Source organism: Dermochelys coriacea, chromosome 5 (assembly GCF_009764565.3).
Source record: "Dermochelys coriacea isolate rDerCor1 chromosome 5, rDerCor1.pri.v4, whole genome shotgun sequence".
Lineage (NCBI taxonomy): Eukaryota > Metazoa > Chordata > Testudines > Dermochelyidae > Dermochelys > Dermochelys coriacea.
The window spans coordinates 86,316,176-86,333,057 of record NC_050072.1 but is presented as its reverse complement, the minus strand read 5'-3'; the positions used below and the strand labels follow the sequence as shown (position 1 = coordinate 86,333,057).

The window sequence follows — 16,882 nt, the reverse complement described above, 5'->3', positions numbered from 1 at the left end:
GTTCATTTGTTACACTCCAGTAGAAATTGTGTGGTGTTGGCTTGCAAGCAGCTCACAAATAGGAGGGGTGGAGGAGATTAGACACATTTAACTTACTCACAACAAATAATTCTAGAAGCTCTAGCACATCCTTGAAGCTACCATAGAATCTGTTTGTGGAGGGAACGAAATCCCAAATGGCAAGTCTAGTAGAACTTTGTTTTTTCTAAAATATATCCCAAATTGGATTGGTATGATATTGAATGTAGCCTGCATTGCAATATTTAGCTTAATTTCTTCTCCATATTTTTGAGATTGAGAGATCGGTGCTAATTAATAGAGATGGGTGGGGTAATATTTTTTTGGGAAGGAGCCAAGATAAACTAAAGCTTCCCCCCCCCCCTCAATATTGCTTAAAAAAATGCCTCTCTATATGATAGGGGACCTGTTGCATATGACAGCCAAACACTAAATTTGCCTTAGATTTTGTTCAGATGTTAACATTGAGTTACAGCTGTCTGATTTAAAACTCTCTTATCTCAGTTGGTGGTGCCATACCATTGCTTTCAAAGGAACCTACAACAGTAACAAAAAATCAACAACAATTAAATCAAGGGAAGACACCACATAATCCATTGGACTCCAGCGCTCCTTTGGTAAAGAAGGGAAAGCAGAGAGAAGTCCCCAAAGCAAAGAAACCAACATCTCTTAAAAAGGTGCTCCAATTTATTACCTTTTATTAAATAGCTCTACTGTTCTTTTTAAGCAATCACCATCAATCTGGATTTTAGCCTTCCTCAAATTCAATTTTAGATATCCTTGATTTTTTTTAAAAAAAAGTCTTTGTATATGATGAAGCTAAATATATTATTCAGTGTTTTAAATCAGCATTCTCTACTCCTAACTCAAGCCACTTCATAGCACAAGGACTGTCTGTATGAAAAAGTGCTCAAATCTTTGGGATGGGGAAACGTATTAAGTATCAAGTTTTCTAGTTTAGCCAGGCTGTGCTCAGTGCAGGTTTGGGCAGGATGGTCTGATCCCTAGCATGAATTAGAGCAGCCTGAAAGCTTCTCTAATTTCTGCCTGGTTGTCCATGGAGCTTTTATGGAAGCTGAAAATATAAGGACATCCAGGCCCCTTCGCATACCTCTTGGGCATCCCTTTTATGCTGTGGGCTGTGGCATAGCATTAGTTCAGTATCACCTGGGATTCCTTAGTATAAGGAGATCCTCATGGAGCCAGTTAGGATAGCTTAATAACCACTCTGTACTGCTGAAGTGCACCTGAAAATTGTACAATGTAAAAACTATAGCTAACAAGCAGTGTGCAATGCGCTGCCTTGGACGACATCACCCTTTGTTTATCAGTTTTCAGACTGTAAACTTAAGGAATGTGGACCATGTTTTGTGGGCTTTTGGGGGGGATGGGGTCTGTACAGTGTTTAGTACATTTAGGAGCCATTGTAATAGAAGTATCTGATTTTGTTTTTTCTTGTTTTTTCCCTCTTGCAACTGGGCCCTGTGGTATGAGTGGTCACAAAGCTTGGACCAGTCAACTGAGCCAGTAGTCCCATACATGTTGCCTGCTGCAATAGCAAGCTACGTTGGGGGCTGTTGCAAATGCAGGGAACAATGACTGATTTCAAGAATCTGTCCACTGCTCTAGCTATAGCAGTACACTTGTAATGAGTCATCAAACTGGATCCAGTGTTACACAGCTTTCCTCATCCCCAATACTCCCTTTTGTCACCCTGTACCACCACTCTCCTTTCCTTTTTGTCTTCTCTGTACCCCTCAGATTTGTCTCTTTTCCCTCCCTCCCCCATGCCTCACCCCCACAGTTGAGGAACAAACTGAATGTATTTTACATAGTAGGATGGGAGGGAATAAAGCCTCAGTCCAGCAAAGTACCTTAAATATGTATGCAATTGGACTACTCCCACATTTTATGTTCATACTTAAATGCTTTTGTCTGCCCCTTTGTTTTGGGCCAACTTCTTGCTCTAACTCATCCTTGCTCTTCAGTTTTTCTCTCAGTCCTTGTAGTTGGCCTCCAGAAGAGTCTCTTCCAGTTTTGATGGTAGCCATTAGAAAGCATCAATGTTAATGTAAGTGCAGAAAATTGATCTTTTCCCCTTTTGATACAAAGGCAGGCTAGGGCATATGTGGCGTTTGGCTCGAGTCTTCACACTTTGACATCATGCTGCCTGAACCTGGTGTGAGGGGATACACCTACAATGAAGCTAAACGTTAGTGACATGGAGGAGTTGGTGTTTGTGTATTTGGTCTTGGTGTTAAAACTTGATTGTATTGGTGCCTGCCTGACACTGAACTGTTTAATTTTTAAGATTATTTTGAAAGAGAGAGAACAGCGAAAACAGCACCTGTTAGAACAGACAATTCCAAAAGATGATGGAGATACTGTTCATCAGTGTGAAGAATCCACAACTGAAGATCAGACGCTTACTCAAGATACCAAAACAGGTATTTCTAGATGCTGAATGTCTTATTTTTTTATGGTATGGGGGGAGGCTTTTTAATTTTTTTAAAGAGCTGGCTAACTGGATACAACACCAGCAGTGTCACACTGCAGTGGTACTTTCTGCTGAGTAGACAATACAATGTGTAGGTGGCTGTGTGGATGTAATTGTGTTTGCTGCTTTAAAAAAACTTTTACACAAAACTTGTGAAATGAAGATTAGTATCGAGCTCAGGCCTCTACTAGGGGTTTTCTAAAAGGGTTTTTTTTGCAGAGAACAATTCCAACACAGTTAGAAGAGTATGTCAGAGCTGATGTCTGTGCTGCTGGGTAATGGCAAGTCTAATTGTTGTTGCCTCCTTTCTATGCACGTTGGATTTACTGTATTTGTAATGGTGTCACAGCCCTGGTAAAGCTCCTCCTGCTGGACGCTCACCATGCTGCTGTTTGGGTCCTACCACACTTGGCCTGTGTGCTCTTAAGCTTCCCACTGTGTCTTTTCTTGACCCCTCTGGCACACTTACGGGCACTGGCTCTGTCACCACTTCATTGAAATGGGGTTCTGCCTTCCCAGGGGCCTAAGCCCAGGACTAGCATTGACACCCCCACCCAGACTCCCTAGAACCTGAAACATATCCTTTCCCAGAGCTCCAACTTGTGGGCACTCTGGATTTATACTTCACTTCTTCAGGGATTATAGACTTTGTATGGGTTCCAGTCATTTTACTTTAGCTAGCACAAGAAACGTGCAGATATAGAAAAAACAATAAAATATCTATACACACTTCCCTGCTCAGTTTCCGCGCCACTGTGGCGCACGCCCAAAGAATGCTTCAGAGGCCTCTACAGTGTCAAGGATCCACTTCCTGCAGCCCATGACTTTTCTGAATCATGGAGTCTGCTTTGCTCCTGCAGCCAGCTTTCTGCTCCTAGTCTCTTCTCCTGCTTACTCTAACCCCTGCATACGGTGCTATTCTGCTGTCTGGGACAAGCTTACTCTAAAATAGCTGGTGAGTGACCCTTTTTCATAAACTTCAGTCCCTTGTGTCAGGTAGCCCCACCGTGCCTTCCCTCCTCTCCCTATCCCCCCACCACTCATCTGCCTTGTCAAGTAAAGAAAATCCCCAGGAAGTCATCTCTCATTCATATACACCACCTGGAATTCAGACTTGAAAAAAACAGGTTTGCCATGGGTGGTAACTGTTTGTCCAGGGGCACTCCATGTGAATGGATGATCAGCAAAGTTTAACAACCCTCCATTGTTATCCTTGTGCCAGGTGCAAGAATTTCTTCTGTCAATTCCTGTGCGTTTTAGCTCAATATGGAGGCAAACAAGCCCCATGTTGAAAATGAAGTTGGAAGTTTGATATAGGCTTGCAGAGTCTCCAGTATCAAACAGAACTTGTAAATTGTACAAAGATTGCCAAAATTGTCACACTGTAGGAGTCTCCAAGGGAAGTGTGTTACCTAGCGTGCATTTGTGTCTTTAGAGAATCTCTGTCTCTTAGGTCATCTCATCTGTTGTTATACCAATAAAATAAAAACCAGCAGGATCTTATAAAAGGGATAAGGCAAAATGCCATGTTTATTGTGAATACAGAAAGAATCAGAGTAAGAAATCAGTTATAGCTATCACATCTCATTCACTCTCATACACACATACACACACAAGTTCTGCAAAGTTGTTATAGTTACCAGCCTAGGAGTTGCGTGTGCCCTGGACACGAGGGTGGAGCAGATGCGTGTCAGATGCTCCAGGAGGTTTCGTTTGCAGAATCAGACCCAAAGTCCTCAGTCTTCAGGGTCTGTTTTTATAGGGATTTATCCTCATACAAGTTTATAGGGTTTGCTTCATCATGCCGTTCTCATGTTTGACGTGATAATCAATCGCTGTTCTCATGTTCGAGGTGATAGTCAATCATCCCTGATGGCACAGCAATGACTAAGTGACAGTATGTTGTTATCTTGTTCTTCAGTTCTTCGGCCCTCCTGTTCTTGGGGCACAGGGTTATCGGGCTATCTCATCCACTGCTTTCTTCAGCCAAACGATCTAATTTTAAGGCTGGCACCTCAATCTTTAATCTTTCATTCCTCATTTAATCATATGTACATACAGTTACACTCACACTCCAATGTATATCCTGTCACATCTGCATTTTATCATCTACCTATCCTTTAACATAACCATTCTAAAATCAGTGGGACATGGCAGACTTTAATAAGTTTATTCATCCCACTTTTTGCATCTAAAAGGAAACAAACAAGATAAGCATGCAAGAGTGGGGGGGGAGTTCACAAATTTTATTTTGGAGTTTAGGAAAACAAAGTTGTACCATCCATAGAGGACAGCTGTTATCTTGTTACTTTTTGAACAATCTGTGTCTCTGGATGTGCTTCTACAGTTCACACTGATCTTGTAAAACTGACAGGCAATTTCAATTCACACAGACTCAGCAGGGTGGCTGAGAAACATATTTCTTTCTAATGGTGAGGCCAAATTCTGGGGTTTGTTGTGGAATCACTCTTTCTTACATTTTCCCATATCAGAAATATACCAGTTATTAATCTAGTCCAACATTGTTCCTCTGCCAATATAGATGACTAACTCTTTTGTCTAGTCTGGGGTATTCAGCAGGGATTCCACTTCCACCATTTCCAAAAGGAAACTGCTCCACATAGGCTATAAATCATGTTGCTACTGAGGGTTTTAAAATATCAGCTACATTTCCCTTTCTTAACTGTATTCCATTATTCCCAGTTAAATCTGTACAGAATAATGCGGTATATGTTATGAATATACATACTTGAATATACTTCAATTTTTAAAGAATTTATCGAAAATCTTGAATACATGAAAAGAGAATTAAACTTCCCCTGCATTTGTAATTGTGTTTTATCTATTATAATGAAGATTGAGACTATTGAACTGTTTAACAGCCAGTTTTCCAAGTATTCCAAAATCCACATGCTTGCTTGAATTGTTTTGGAAATTGTTGTGCCCAGTGGAGGCCTGAAATAAGGTTAGTTTTCCAGTTTAGAGGTTGTTTGAGCAACTGTTTCCAAAAGTACAGCCACCCTAAAATCATATGACATCAAAATTGTATGGTGCTTACAACTTTTTTTGCATGCACCTGGGGCTCACACTATGGCTTGATATCCATCCCAAGCAGGTGATCTCAGTGTTTGGCACCACTGTTGCTTTGGGAAATCAGTGTTTTAAGTTGTACAGACTAAAAGTTGATCTACAGTGTTGCCCACACCAAGTTGACAAGCCACAGAAAGGCATTTGCGTATGTGTAGCAGGAAGCACTTTGTTGAAGTCAAATGCTTTCCAAGCAGCCTGATATAGTAAGTGGGTTGCTCATGGTGATGATCTGGCCACTGAACCGGAGTAGTACCCATGTGTTGTAAGTTTGAGTCCTGCCTTTGTTAGTCTCTTGATAATGTGGTGTGCTAGTTAGTTGCTGACTGTCTACTCTTGGCCAGGATCCTTTTAGAAATGTTATCCTGAGAGCAAAGTTTATAGTTTAACAGCTATATTTCAAACTATTCTAATATCCATGTGCATACTTATATTTTACTTTAGAAGTATTGTCATGGAAAATAATATTAACAAGAAGGAAGATGGAAGACTCTGGTAAACAATAACCTCGGGGTAATGTAATCATGCCACATGCTCCTCACCCATTCCATGAACAATAGATTTAAGGCCAGATCTACACTAAAAAGGTAACCTAGACATATTGTTCAGGGGTCTGAAAATCCATATCCCTGAACAACGTAGTTAAGATGCCCTAATCCTGCTCTAGACAGTGCTAGGTTGACAGAAGAATTCTTCCATTGTCTTAGCTACTGTATATTGGGTAAGGTCTACACTGCAAACGCTGCATCGGTGCAGCTGCAGCGCTTTGATGAACATGCTCTAAGCCAATGTCCACTTAGCTACCACCTCTCCTGGAGAGAGTAAGTATGTCAGTGGGAAAAGCTCTCCTGCTGACATAGAGCTGTCTGCGCAGGGGGTTATGGTCAGTATCGCTGTTGCTCAGGAGTGGATTTTTCACACCTTTAAGTGACAGTTATACCGAAGTAAGTGTGTAGTATAGACCTGACTTCAGAGAGCTGGATTAACTCTAGTGATTGGAGAACCCCTCCTATTGCTGTAATGAGTGGCTATACTTAAATGCTGCAGCAGTGTAAGTGTAGCCATAGTGTTACCCAGGGGTTTCTGAACCCAAAACTATGGTAACTAATCTTCATTTCCCAGGTAGTTTCAGGAAATAAATCAATGGGGCACATAACTCTTCCTTCTGTTAAATGATTGGTACATGCAAGAGGGCTTTCACTCAAAGATCCTTTTTTTTTGAGCCTGAAGTGCACATCTAAAATAGTCTAGAGCAACCCAGACATAGTTATCCAAAACCTGAGATGGTGTTGAATGGTCAGCGGCAGGTTTCTTCCTCCTAGTTGCTGGGGACTTGGATGTTAGCCTCCTATTTGTAGAAATCCTCTCCGAACTTCTCCAAATTACACATGCTAACTAACCTTTTAATAGGTTTGCTCAAAACAAAGGACGTAACTCGTAGTAATCCCTAGTGGGCTAACAATTTTCCTAGCATCAGCAAAAACCTCAGAATTCTACTTGTCACCAAAGCAACTCCTAATCATAACAGCACGAAACAGCATGATCATAGATACCCAGGTCCAAGGTCAGTAATCCACACTTCTCCCACTCCCATGAATCTGTCACTTACTCTGTCCTTATTATCAAAGCTGCCACTGCAGCTATTTCGCATGCTTATGCAAACCTCAAGTTATTCCTGACTTTGTGGTGGTCTCGCTTGCAGTTAAGATAATCTAGGCATGGCCCAATATCTAAACAAATACTTTGCCTCAGTCTTTAATAAGGCTAAAGAGGATCTTGGGGATAATGGTAGCATGACAAATGGGAATGAGGATATGGAGGTAGATATTACCATATCTGAGGTAGAAGCAAAACTCAAACAGCTTAATGGGACTAAATCGGGGGGCCCAGATAATCTTCATCCAAGAATATTAAAGGAATTGGCACCTGTAATTGCAAGCCCATTAGCAAGAATTTTTAATGAATCTGTAAACTCAGGAGTAGTACCGAATGATTGGAGAATTGCTAATATAGTTCCTATTTTTAAGAAAGGAAAAAAAAGTGATCCGGGTAACGACAGGCCAGTTAGTTTGACATCTGTAGTATGCAAGGTCCTGGAAAAAATTTTGAAGGAGAAATTAGTTAAGGACATTGAAGACAATAGTAAATGGGACAAAATACAACATGGTTTTACAAAAGGTAGATCGTGCCAAACCAACCTGATCTCCTTCTTTGAGAAAGTACAGATTTTTTTAGATAAAGGAAATGCAGTGGATGTAACTTACCTAGATTTCAGTAAGGCATTTGATACCGTGCCACATGGGGAATTATTAGTTAAATTGGAAAAGATGGGGATCAATATGAACATCAAAAGGTGGATAAGGAATTGGTTAAAGGGGAGACTGCAACGGGTCCTACTGAAAGGCGAACTGTCAGGTTGGAGGGAGGTTACCAGTGGAGTTCCTCAGGGATCGGTTTTGGGACCAATCTTATTTAATCTTTTTATTACTGACCTTAGCACAAAAAGTGGGAGTGTGCTAATAAAGTTTGCAGATGATACAAAGCTGGGAGGTATTGCCAATTCAGAGAAGGATCAGGATATTATACAGGAGGATCTGGATGACCTTGTAAACTGGAGTAATAGTAATAGGATGAAATTTAATAGTGGGAAGTGTAAGGTTATGCATTTAGGCATTAATAACAAGAATTTTAGTTGTAAGCTGGGGACGCATCAATTAGAAGTAACGGAAGAGGAGAAGGACCTTGGAGTATTGGTTGATCATAGGTTGACTATGAGCTGCCAATGTGATATGGCTGTGAAAAAAGCTAATGCAGTTTTGGGATGCATCAGGAGAGGCATTTCCAGTAGGGATAAGGAGGTTTTAATACCATTATACAAGGAACTGGTGAGACCTCATCTGGAATACTGTGTGCAGTTCTGGTCTCCCATGTTTAAAAAGGATGAATTCAAACTGGAGCAGGTACAGAGAAGGGCTACTAGGATGATCCGAGGAATGGAAAACCTGTCTTATGAAAGGAGACTCAAGGAGCTTGGCTTGTTTAGCCTAACTAAAAGAAGGTTGAGGGGAGATATGATTGCTCTCTCTAAATATATCAGAGGGATAAATACAGGAGAGGGAGAGGAATTATTTAAGCTCAGCACCAATGTGGACACAAGAACAATGGATATAAACTGGCCACCAGGAAGTTTAGACTTGAAATTAGACGAAGGTTTCTAACCATCAGAGGAGTGAAGTTTTGGAATAGCCTTCCAAGGGAAGCAGTGGGGGCAAAAGATCTATCTGGCTTTAAGATTCTACTCGATAAGTTTATGGAGGAGATGGTATGATGGGATAATGTGATTTTTGGCAATTAATTGATCTTTAAATATTCATGGTAAATAGGTCTAATCCCCTGAGAGGGGATATTAGATGGGTGGGATCTGAGTTACCCAGGAAAGAATTTTCTGTAGTATCTGGCTGGTGAATCTTGCCCATATGCTCAGGGTTTAGCTGATCGCCATATTTGGGGTCGGGAAGGAATTTTCCTCCAGGGCAGATTGGAAGAGGCTCTGGCGGTTTTTCGCCTTCCTCTGTAGCATGGGGCACGGGTCACCTGAAGGAGGATTCTCTGCTCCTTGAAGTCTTTAAACTACGATTTGAGGACTTCAGTAGCTCAGACATAGGTGAGCTTTTTCGTAGGAGTGGGTGGGTGAGATTCTGTGGCCTGCGTTGTGCAGGAGGTCAGACTAGATGATCAGAATGGTCCCTTCTGACCTTAGTATCTATGAATCTGTGAATCTATAATGGTAGCTAAGTGCATAAAATGGCTGTGGTTATGTCAAGTCCAGTTCTCTCGTAACAATAACCTGAGTGTGCTCAAAGAGAAGATCTGCAACTCTCATTAGTGTCAGAATGATCAAAGTGGTTGCTGAGTATTACGAAGTGAACCCATAATAGAAAGCTGTATTCTAATTGTTGGTGTAAAGTTTACATTTTCTAATGTAAAACCATGATCCTGGCATCAGTCAAGAGTATTTTTTTATTTATCATGAAAATTTAACACAACAAATTTCAACTGATAATAATCAGTCCCATCTCTGCCAACCAAGGGATCATGCTTATCAGTTTTATTTCTTAGTGATGTGTAATTATCTAGAAAAAAGGATCGAAGGAAATATCAGACATTAGAAAAATTTTAGTCACGTTGTCCTCTTTAAAACAGTCACAGCAAACTTCAAATTGTATTTTTCCACCTGTAAATTGCTATAGAAAAATTGAGAAGAGCACAAACTATTTATTTTATTTTTAAAATGATACTCTAACCCAAATGTGTGTAGCTCTTTTTCACCTATTAAAATGGAAATTCTGTGTAACCTTAACTGTGGTGGCACTGCCATCCATATATTACTGTCACATTAGGATAAGGGATAGAGATAGTGGTGCAAGTTGGAATTACTTTGTCAAGGGGTTCTCAGGTACAGACGCCCCATGAGGAGCTTAAACACTCATGAGCATACTGAGATTGTCTTGAAAATTGGTATACTTCAACAGGGGCTGAGGTAAATTTTGGGATAGTGTGGGAGGATAACACCCATTAAGATGAATAGGTTAATTCACACTTCTCAGAGTTAAGGTTGATTGACAGTGTCTCATACCCTTTCAGAATGTCTAATACAGCTAAACTTCTTAAAACCAGGAAATACAAAATTAAAGTACTTACCAGCCCTGCACTACCCTTCAACCTTAGCTGTTCTCTTTGAGTGACGCCCTGTGCAACACCTGACTGGTGTCGTAGCAGTCTGTCTTTGCTGCTGATATGGAGCACTGTTGGGATACAGCATGAGTGCAACAGGAGAAACCGAGAATGGCGAAGTTGCATTTAGGTTGGCATAATGGACAGCAGTTGGCTATACCTGGTGTATTCATCCACTTCATCTGCTCTTTCCAAGCAGCCAGCGTTGCCAGGTGTCACCACCCCCTTGAACTTTGTCCTGTAGATTCCCTCTAGAATATTACTTGCATTTACCTCTGCTCTGTATGCTAGCAGACTGCTACAAATCCCCATGGCAAGGATAGACTGTTGTGCTCCTTTACTTACACAGCTGACATAATTTAGCCCAGAAAGCAGATGGACATCTCCTCATTATGTGGCAACCTGCTGCAAGTAATCTCTGCACTGTACATTCACACAGTAAAGGAAAGTTGGGAGTGCATACAGGTGAATGAGAATATGATTCTGTGGGACACACCACACCATGTAAAGTGGCATACTTACTTAGTCATTCCTCAGATCTGCTTATCCTAGGGCAGCTGTGACTTGTATTATATTGTATCTTGCAGGTCCAATGGGCAGACTTAAAGTATTGGCACAGGGCTGGTATGTACCATAACTCTGTGCATTTCCTTTCCTGGTTTTCAAGGAACTGTCAGTCAACCATAACTCTGCATTAACAAAGTTTTTAGGATGTGAATTTTTATCTAATGCTGCTTAGCCAAACCTATCTAAAATTGAAAGATCTGAATTTATAGGGAATAGATTCTAAAGCACTCTGGTCATATTTTGATAGTACTTGCTGGGTCATTCACTTCAGTAATAGAAATGATCCAAATAACCCTGAAACAAGTAAAAGCAGGGCTGGTAGGAACTACCTATCCTATTTCTGTGTAGGAGAATCCTTGAGTTACATTCTCACTTATAGAAGAGTTCAATTTTTCATCTGCCTTTTATAACACAAATACAACAATTTATTTCTTCATGCTTAGATATAGCAGATGATGTTCCCATAACCTCGGTTTCTGTGGCTCAGAGCAGTTCAGAAGTGTTCCTGGAATGTAAAGACCTCAAGGATTCTACAGGATGTTCCTCCAATCTAACACAAGTAAACTCCAGCCTTCCAAAAATTCATAGCAGGAGATTTAGAGAGTAAGTATGTGTTAGTATTGGCGCTTCCTTTGTACTACGGTACCACAGGCAGGACCTTGCTTGAATAAGGTAAGTTACGTCAGTAACATTCTGTGAAATGCTGACTGAATTTTAAACTCACCACTCTGAATTCTTATTTTCAGCTATCCTGCAGGTTGGCACCTAATAAGTGACATCCCAGTAAGCAGCAAGTGCAGTACTAATATGTCGTCAGTCAGGCTAGGAAGGCAAATCCAAGATCAGCAGAGAAGAGGAGGATAATGGGTTTAGTGAGGGCAAAAGGAAGGAGCAGCAGATACTCTTAGAAGCATAAACACCTTGCTTATAATGTGGAATAAATCACATAGTTATACAGTAAAAGTTGTGTTATCTGGCTCTGTACAAACCGGAAAGCTCTCTAAACCGGCATTTCTAATCTTCATAGAAAGTCTGGTTTATAGTCCTGTTGGTGCGTGGCTGGCAGGCTCCCTACCTGGTTCCTCGGAAGGGGTGATGTGTCCCTGCCGCTCCTAGGCGGAGCAACAGCCATGAGGGTTTGGAGTACAGGAGGGGGTGCGGGGCTGGGGGTTTAGGTGTGGGAGGGGGCGTGGGGTGGGAGCTCTGGAATGGAGTTTGGGTGTAGGAGGGGGCACAGGGCAGGGAGTTGAGGCACAGGATGGGTTTCGGGGGGCTGGATCCAGAGGATGCTCACCTTGGGTGGCTCCCTGCAAGTGGGGACCTGTCCCAGCTGTTCCTAGGCAGAGGCGCAGCAGATGGTTCTTGGCCAATGGGAGCTGTGGAGCCGGCACTCGGGGCAGCGCGCAGAGCCACCTGCTGCACCTCCGCCTAGGAGCAGCTGGGATAGGTTGCTGTTTGTGGGGAGCCGCCCGAGATGAGCCCCCCCCCGATCAGGCACCCCGAAACTTGTCCCCAGCCCTGCGCCCCCTCCTGCACCCAAACTCCCTCTCAGAGCCCGTGCCCCAGCCCCGCACCCCTTTCTGCACCCAAACTCTCTTCCTCTTAGTTAACTGGCATTTCTCACTTACCAGCACCCCCCATACTCCAGCATGCCAGATAAAAAAGCTTTTACTGTACTGAGAGTGAGAATGATAATTAGGGCTCTTTCACCTTTCCGTAACACTCTTATTATGGTTAGAATATTTTTGTTTTCTGCTGCCAGACAAAATGATAGAGAGGTACAAAGCATAATGTGATTAGCAAGATGACATGTTTGTATTGCATGGAAAAATCAAGGGGACAAGTTAGTTGCCCTTTTGTACAAACACAGGCAGATCACAAGGGGATCTGGCCCAGAGATAAGTAAAATGATGATACAGTTGATTTTCTCCCTTGCCTTTGGCTCTTGCTCCAACTTTGACATTTCAATCTTGTTATAGGTGACAGTGCTAAAAAAATCAACTAGTACTTCTACAATATGGTTGCTATCTCTTGATTCTTATGAGTGAAAATAGGCTGTGACCTTGGGAGAACTTTTTCTTTAACAAAACTAGTCCTTTATCTTGATGTGCATGTCTTGGTATAACTTGATACAGGAGCTGGAGTGTCAAGAAACAAGCAAACTTCCCTATACCTTTTAATGCACTGAAAAACCTGGAAAACTTTTTTTATTGTCCTGTACATTGAGCGCGTATTTGAGAGAGTGCAGTTATGTTTGCGATTGCAGAATATTTAACACTTAAACAACTGATCCTTTTTTTCCAGTTACTGTAGCCAGGTACTTAGTAAAGAAGTTGATAGTTGTGTGATAGATCTTCTAAAAGAACTGGTTCGTTTCCAAGATCGCTTGTATCAGAAAGACCCAGAGAGGGCCAAGACAAAACGCAGACTTGTTATGGGACTCAGAGAAGTTTTGAAACACCTGAAGTTGAAAAAATTGAAATGTGTCATCATCTCTCCAAACTGTGAAAAGATTCAGTCAAAGGGTAAATGTTTTACAAAAAATCAAGTTTTATTTTCAGAAGATAAATGTAGAACAGACGTGTTATATTGATGATAGTACCCTTTGAGGGCCACATCTTACACTTGGAGAAAACTGCCATGGAAGACCATGTGCCTTCCTTGAAAAGTAAATCAGATTAAGGAATCTGAAAGCAAATGACTGGTTGGAGGACATCAACTTGTCATTGACTATTGTTGAAAGTTCACAGATTAGTTTGCTTCTCCCCTCTCCCTCCCAAGCTTGCCCCACCAAACAGCTGATTCACAGCAAGCCTGGGAGGGAGGGGAGAGAAGCAGAGCAGCAGCGGCACGCTTAGGGGAGGAGGCGGAGCGGAGGCGAGCTGGGAGCTGCCGGTGGGTGCAGTTTTCTCTGTGGGTCCTCCAGCCCTGGAGGACCCACAGAGTCGACACCTATGGCAGCAGCATGTCTGGCTCTGACATGCTAATCTGAGTGGCATGTTAAGGGGGTGGGGTCAGGGGGTGGAATAAGGGGCAGAGGGTCTCGGGGGGGCGGCCAGGGGACAAGGAGCAGGGGGAGTTGGATGTGTCAGGGGTTCTGAGGGCTCAGCCTGTTTGAGGAGGCACAGCCTTCCCTACCCGGCCCTCCATAGCAAGTTCGATATAACATGGTTTCACAGATAACGCTGTAAGATTTTTTTTTTTGGCTCCCGAAGACCGGGTTATATTGGGATAGAGGTGTACTTGCGCAAGCCTGGGGGGAAGGAGGGGAAATGCTTTACTGAGATATATCAGATCGCCTTATTTTCGGGGTAGAGGTGTAACTACTGTTCAGATTACTGTCTTTGATCTGTGATTTTGCTTTTAAAAGTTTTTTATTTTTTGACAGCCATACTTTAGCCACACTGCATTGTTTTATAGTGGTTCTGGTGTGTCAGTCCAATCTTTGTTCTTCAAATGTAGTAAAATCTGGAATTTAGTAGCAGTGTTATCTGAGGATTCTTGTTGATTCAAAGGGAGAATTGTCAGACTAACCTTTTAGATGAGTAGATCCTACAGTACACTATCAAGCTTCAAATAATGTTTCTGTGCACTGCACATTTGTAAGTATATTTTAACACACACATTCTGGCATTTCTAAATGCTGCATCTTAAACCTGTAGCTTTTGCTAAGGGACTTCTGGCAGTAATGCCGTTTAGTTATAACTGGATTGAATAAATGATACTTTTTGAATAGTCTCATTCTCAGTTCTCTGTCTGTCCCAGGTGGGTTGGATGAGACTCTACATACCATTATTGACTGTGCCTGTGAACAGAATATCCCATTTGTCTTTGCTCTCAATCGCAAAGCTCTAGGACGTTGTGTGAACAAAGCAGTGCCTGTCAGTGTGGTGGGAATTTTCAGTTATGATGGTGCTCAGGTGAGTTGAACAAAGACACTGGTTCATAGCTTTAATTAGTATTGCTGTGTGTGTATGAGTACAATAAAGACCTGACACTGAGGCAGCTAGACAGTCTCTCTCTCCATTTTCTGTATTAATACTTGACAGGTCAGTTGCTTTATAATGTTATACAGAATTAACATTTATTTCCACACCACCTTCCTCCTTTTTGCTTTGTTCACAGATGTATTTTTGGCCAGCTCGCTGTCTCTTCTCTACCCAAATCTGCTCTTCAAAAAGCTTTTCTTCAGGATAACTGGTATTTTAAATACCTGATGAGATGTCTTGAGGGAGGAGCCTAGTGGCAGCCCTTTTTTTAAAAAACAAAACAAAACAAAAAAAACCTTGTTGCAAATTGGGAGAACAACTAGGGACAGAGAGGGGGATACTGAATGTTGTTAAAAGAGACACTTGAAAACCTAAAAATCTTCCTCTTCTAGCTGGTAGAATATTAGTTTGAATAACTTTGCAGGAAGGGGGATTAAATTTTCAAACTGGTACATAATAAATAGTATTTATAACCCATTAAGTTCAAAGCAATCTATAAAAATGCTATAGCAATACATGTCAGGTGTGTGGCTAAAACCACACATTGCTTAAAAATATACGTTTGAGTTCCTCACTGCATCAGAAAGTCTCTTGATGTATTTCCCTGTTTATCATTAACCAAAACAAGATAAAACAATTACTAAACAAAATCCAAGTACATGGTTTATTCTGTTTTGCCTGCTCATGTGCTTATTTAATATTTGGAGTAGAAGGCATGCAAAAACTGTACCCTACATCTTTACAAACTTCAACAGAGAAATATGGTTTAAGCCATAATAGTGTTTCATGTTCTCATCACTGGCTTCTCTCTCACTTTTTTTTTCCCATGTTAGGACCACTTTCACAAAATGGTAGAACTGACAATGGAAGCCAGGCATGCATACAAAGATATGGTGGCAGCTTTAGAGGAAGAGGCAGCTGAAGGGGGAGGAAGTGAAAAGCACAGCACAATCTTAACCACTCAATATGAAGAGAAGAGCTTGTCCGAGACTGGTAAAACGCCCCATGTGGAATCTGATGTACCAAATTACAGTGAGTGTTCAGTGGTTTATTCTTTGTGTTCAATCAGTTTTCCTTCCTTTGTACTAAAATTCTCTGATCAGAATCTTCATGAGGCAGTGCAGACTAAGGATGTCTGGTTGGTTAGGAAGGGCAAACGTATCCCTTTGGCCCATGACCTTACCAGACTTCATGAATTGAAGTCTGACCTGGTTGCTGTTTGGATGGGAGACATCTAAGGACCTAGTTTTTCCATGAAGTTGTATTGTTGACACATCTGGGTATGTCTGCACAGCAAAAGCTTTGCACGGGCTAGCCTACCTACGAAGGATTTTAATCCAGCTAGCGCAGGTAGTAATAGCAGTGAAGTCAGCATAGAGCAAGCTAGCAAGCCAAGTATAGTCAGGCTCAGTGCTGGGCTTGTGCTACCTGCACTGTTTAGTAAGTTACCCATGCTAGCTGGGTTTAAGTTAGCTTGGTAGGCTAAGCTGTGCACAGTTTTTGTTGTGTAGATGGACATATCCTTTGTAGATGACACTCTTCCTTTAAGTAATTTCTGAAATAGTCCACCTGGTGGTAGATGGCATATGCTGCTCTTTCATATAAGACTTGTAATGGAGCCCCTGACCGTTTGTGGCTAAAATTCCACTGGTGGTACTTGTAAGACTAGTTGGCCTAAGCAGGCTTGCTAAATTCTGATTAGTTTGACCATTTGCTACTACAGCTTCAGTTGTGTAAGATTCTTTTTTCTGTCCTAAAATATTTCTATGCTGTATGAAGACCTTCAACCCTGTAAGTAACTGCATTTGCAGTACTGAAGGAATGATTCCTTTTTGTGTATAACTCTGTGTGCATATTAGGATCTGTAAATAAAATGTGCTCCTGATATATCATTAGAAAGTTATTAGTCAGATCATTACTTTGAAACAGCAGTAGGCAAATGAGTCTGTATCAGCTCCTAAAATGTGGCAAGTAACATAAGGTTTAGATA

General features: G+C 41.6%; 1 protein-coding gene across 3 annotated transcripts in view; it reads left to right on the top strand.

The window, feature by feature from the left end:
• SECISBP2 (SECIS binding protein 2) overlaps positions 1-16,882 on the top strand; it is a 51,666-nt gene that overhangs the window by 32,794 nt on the left and 1,990 nt on the right. For all 3 annotated transcript variants that reach the window (XM_038403517.2, XM_038403516.2, XM_043514745.1), the window contains exons 12-17: positions 523-695; positions 2,330-2,465; positions 11,347-11,506; positions 13,208-13,428; positions 14,669-14,823; positions 15,726-15,924. In XM_038403517.2, coding sequence (XP_038259445.1) covers positions 523-695; positions 2,330-2,465; positions 11,347-11,506; positions 13,208-13,428; positions 14,669-14,823; positions 15,726-15,924 — 1,044 coding nt within the window. The remainder of the gene's footprint in view (positions 1-522; positions 696-2,329; positions 2,466-11,346; positions 11,507-13,207; positions 13,429-14,668; positions 14,824-15,725; positions 15,925-16,882) is intronic.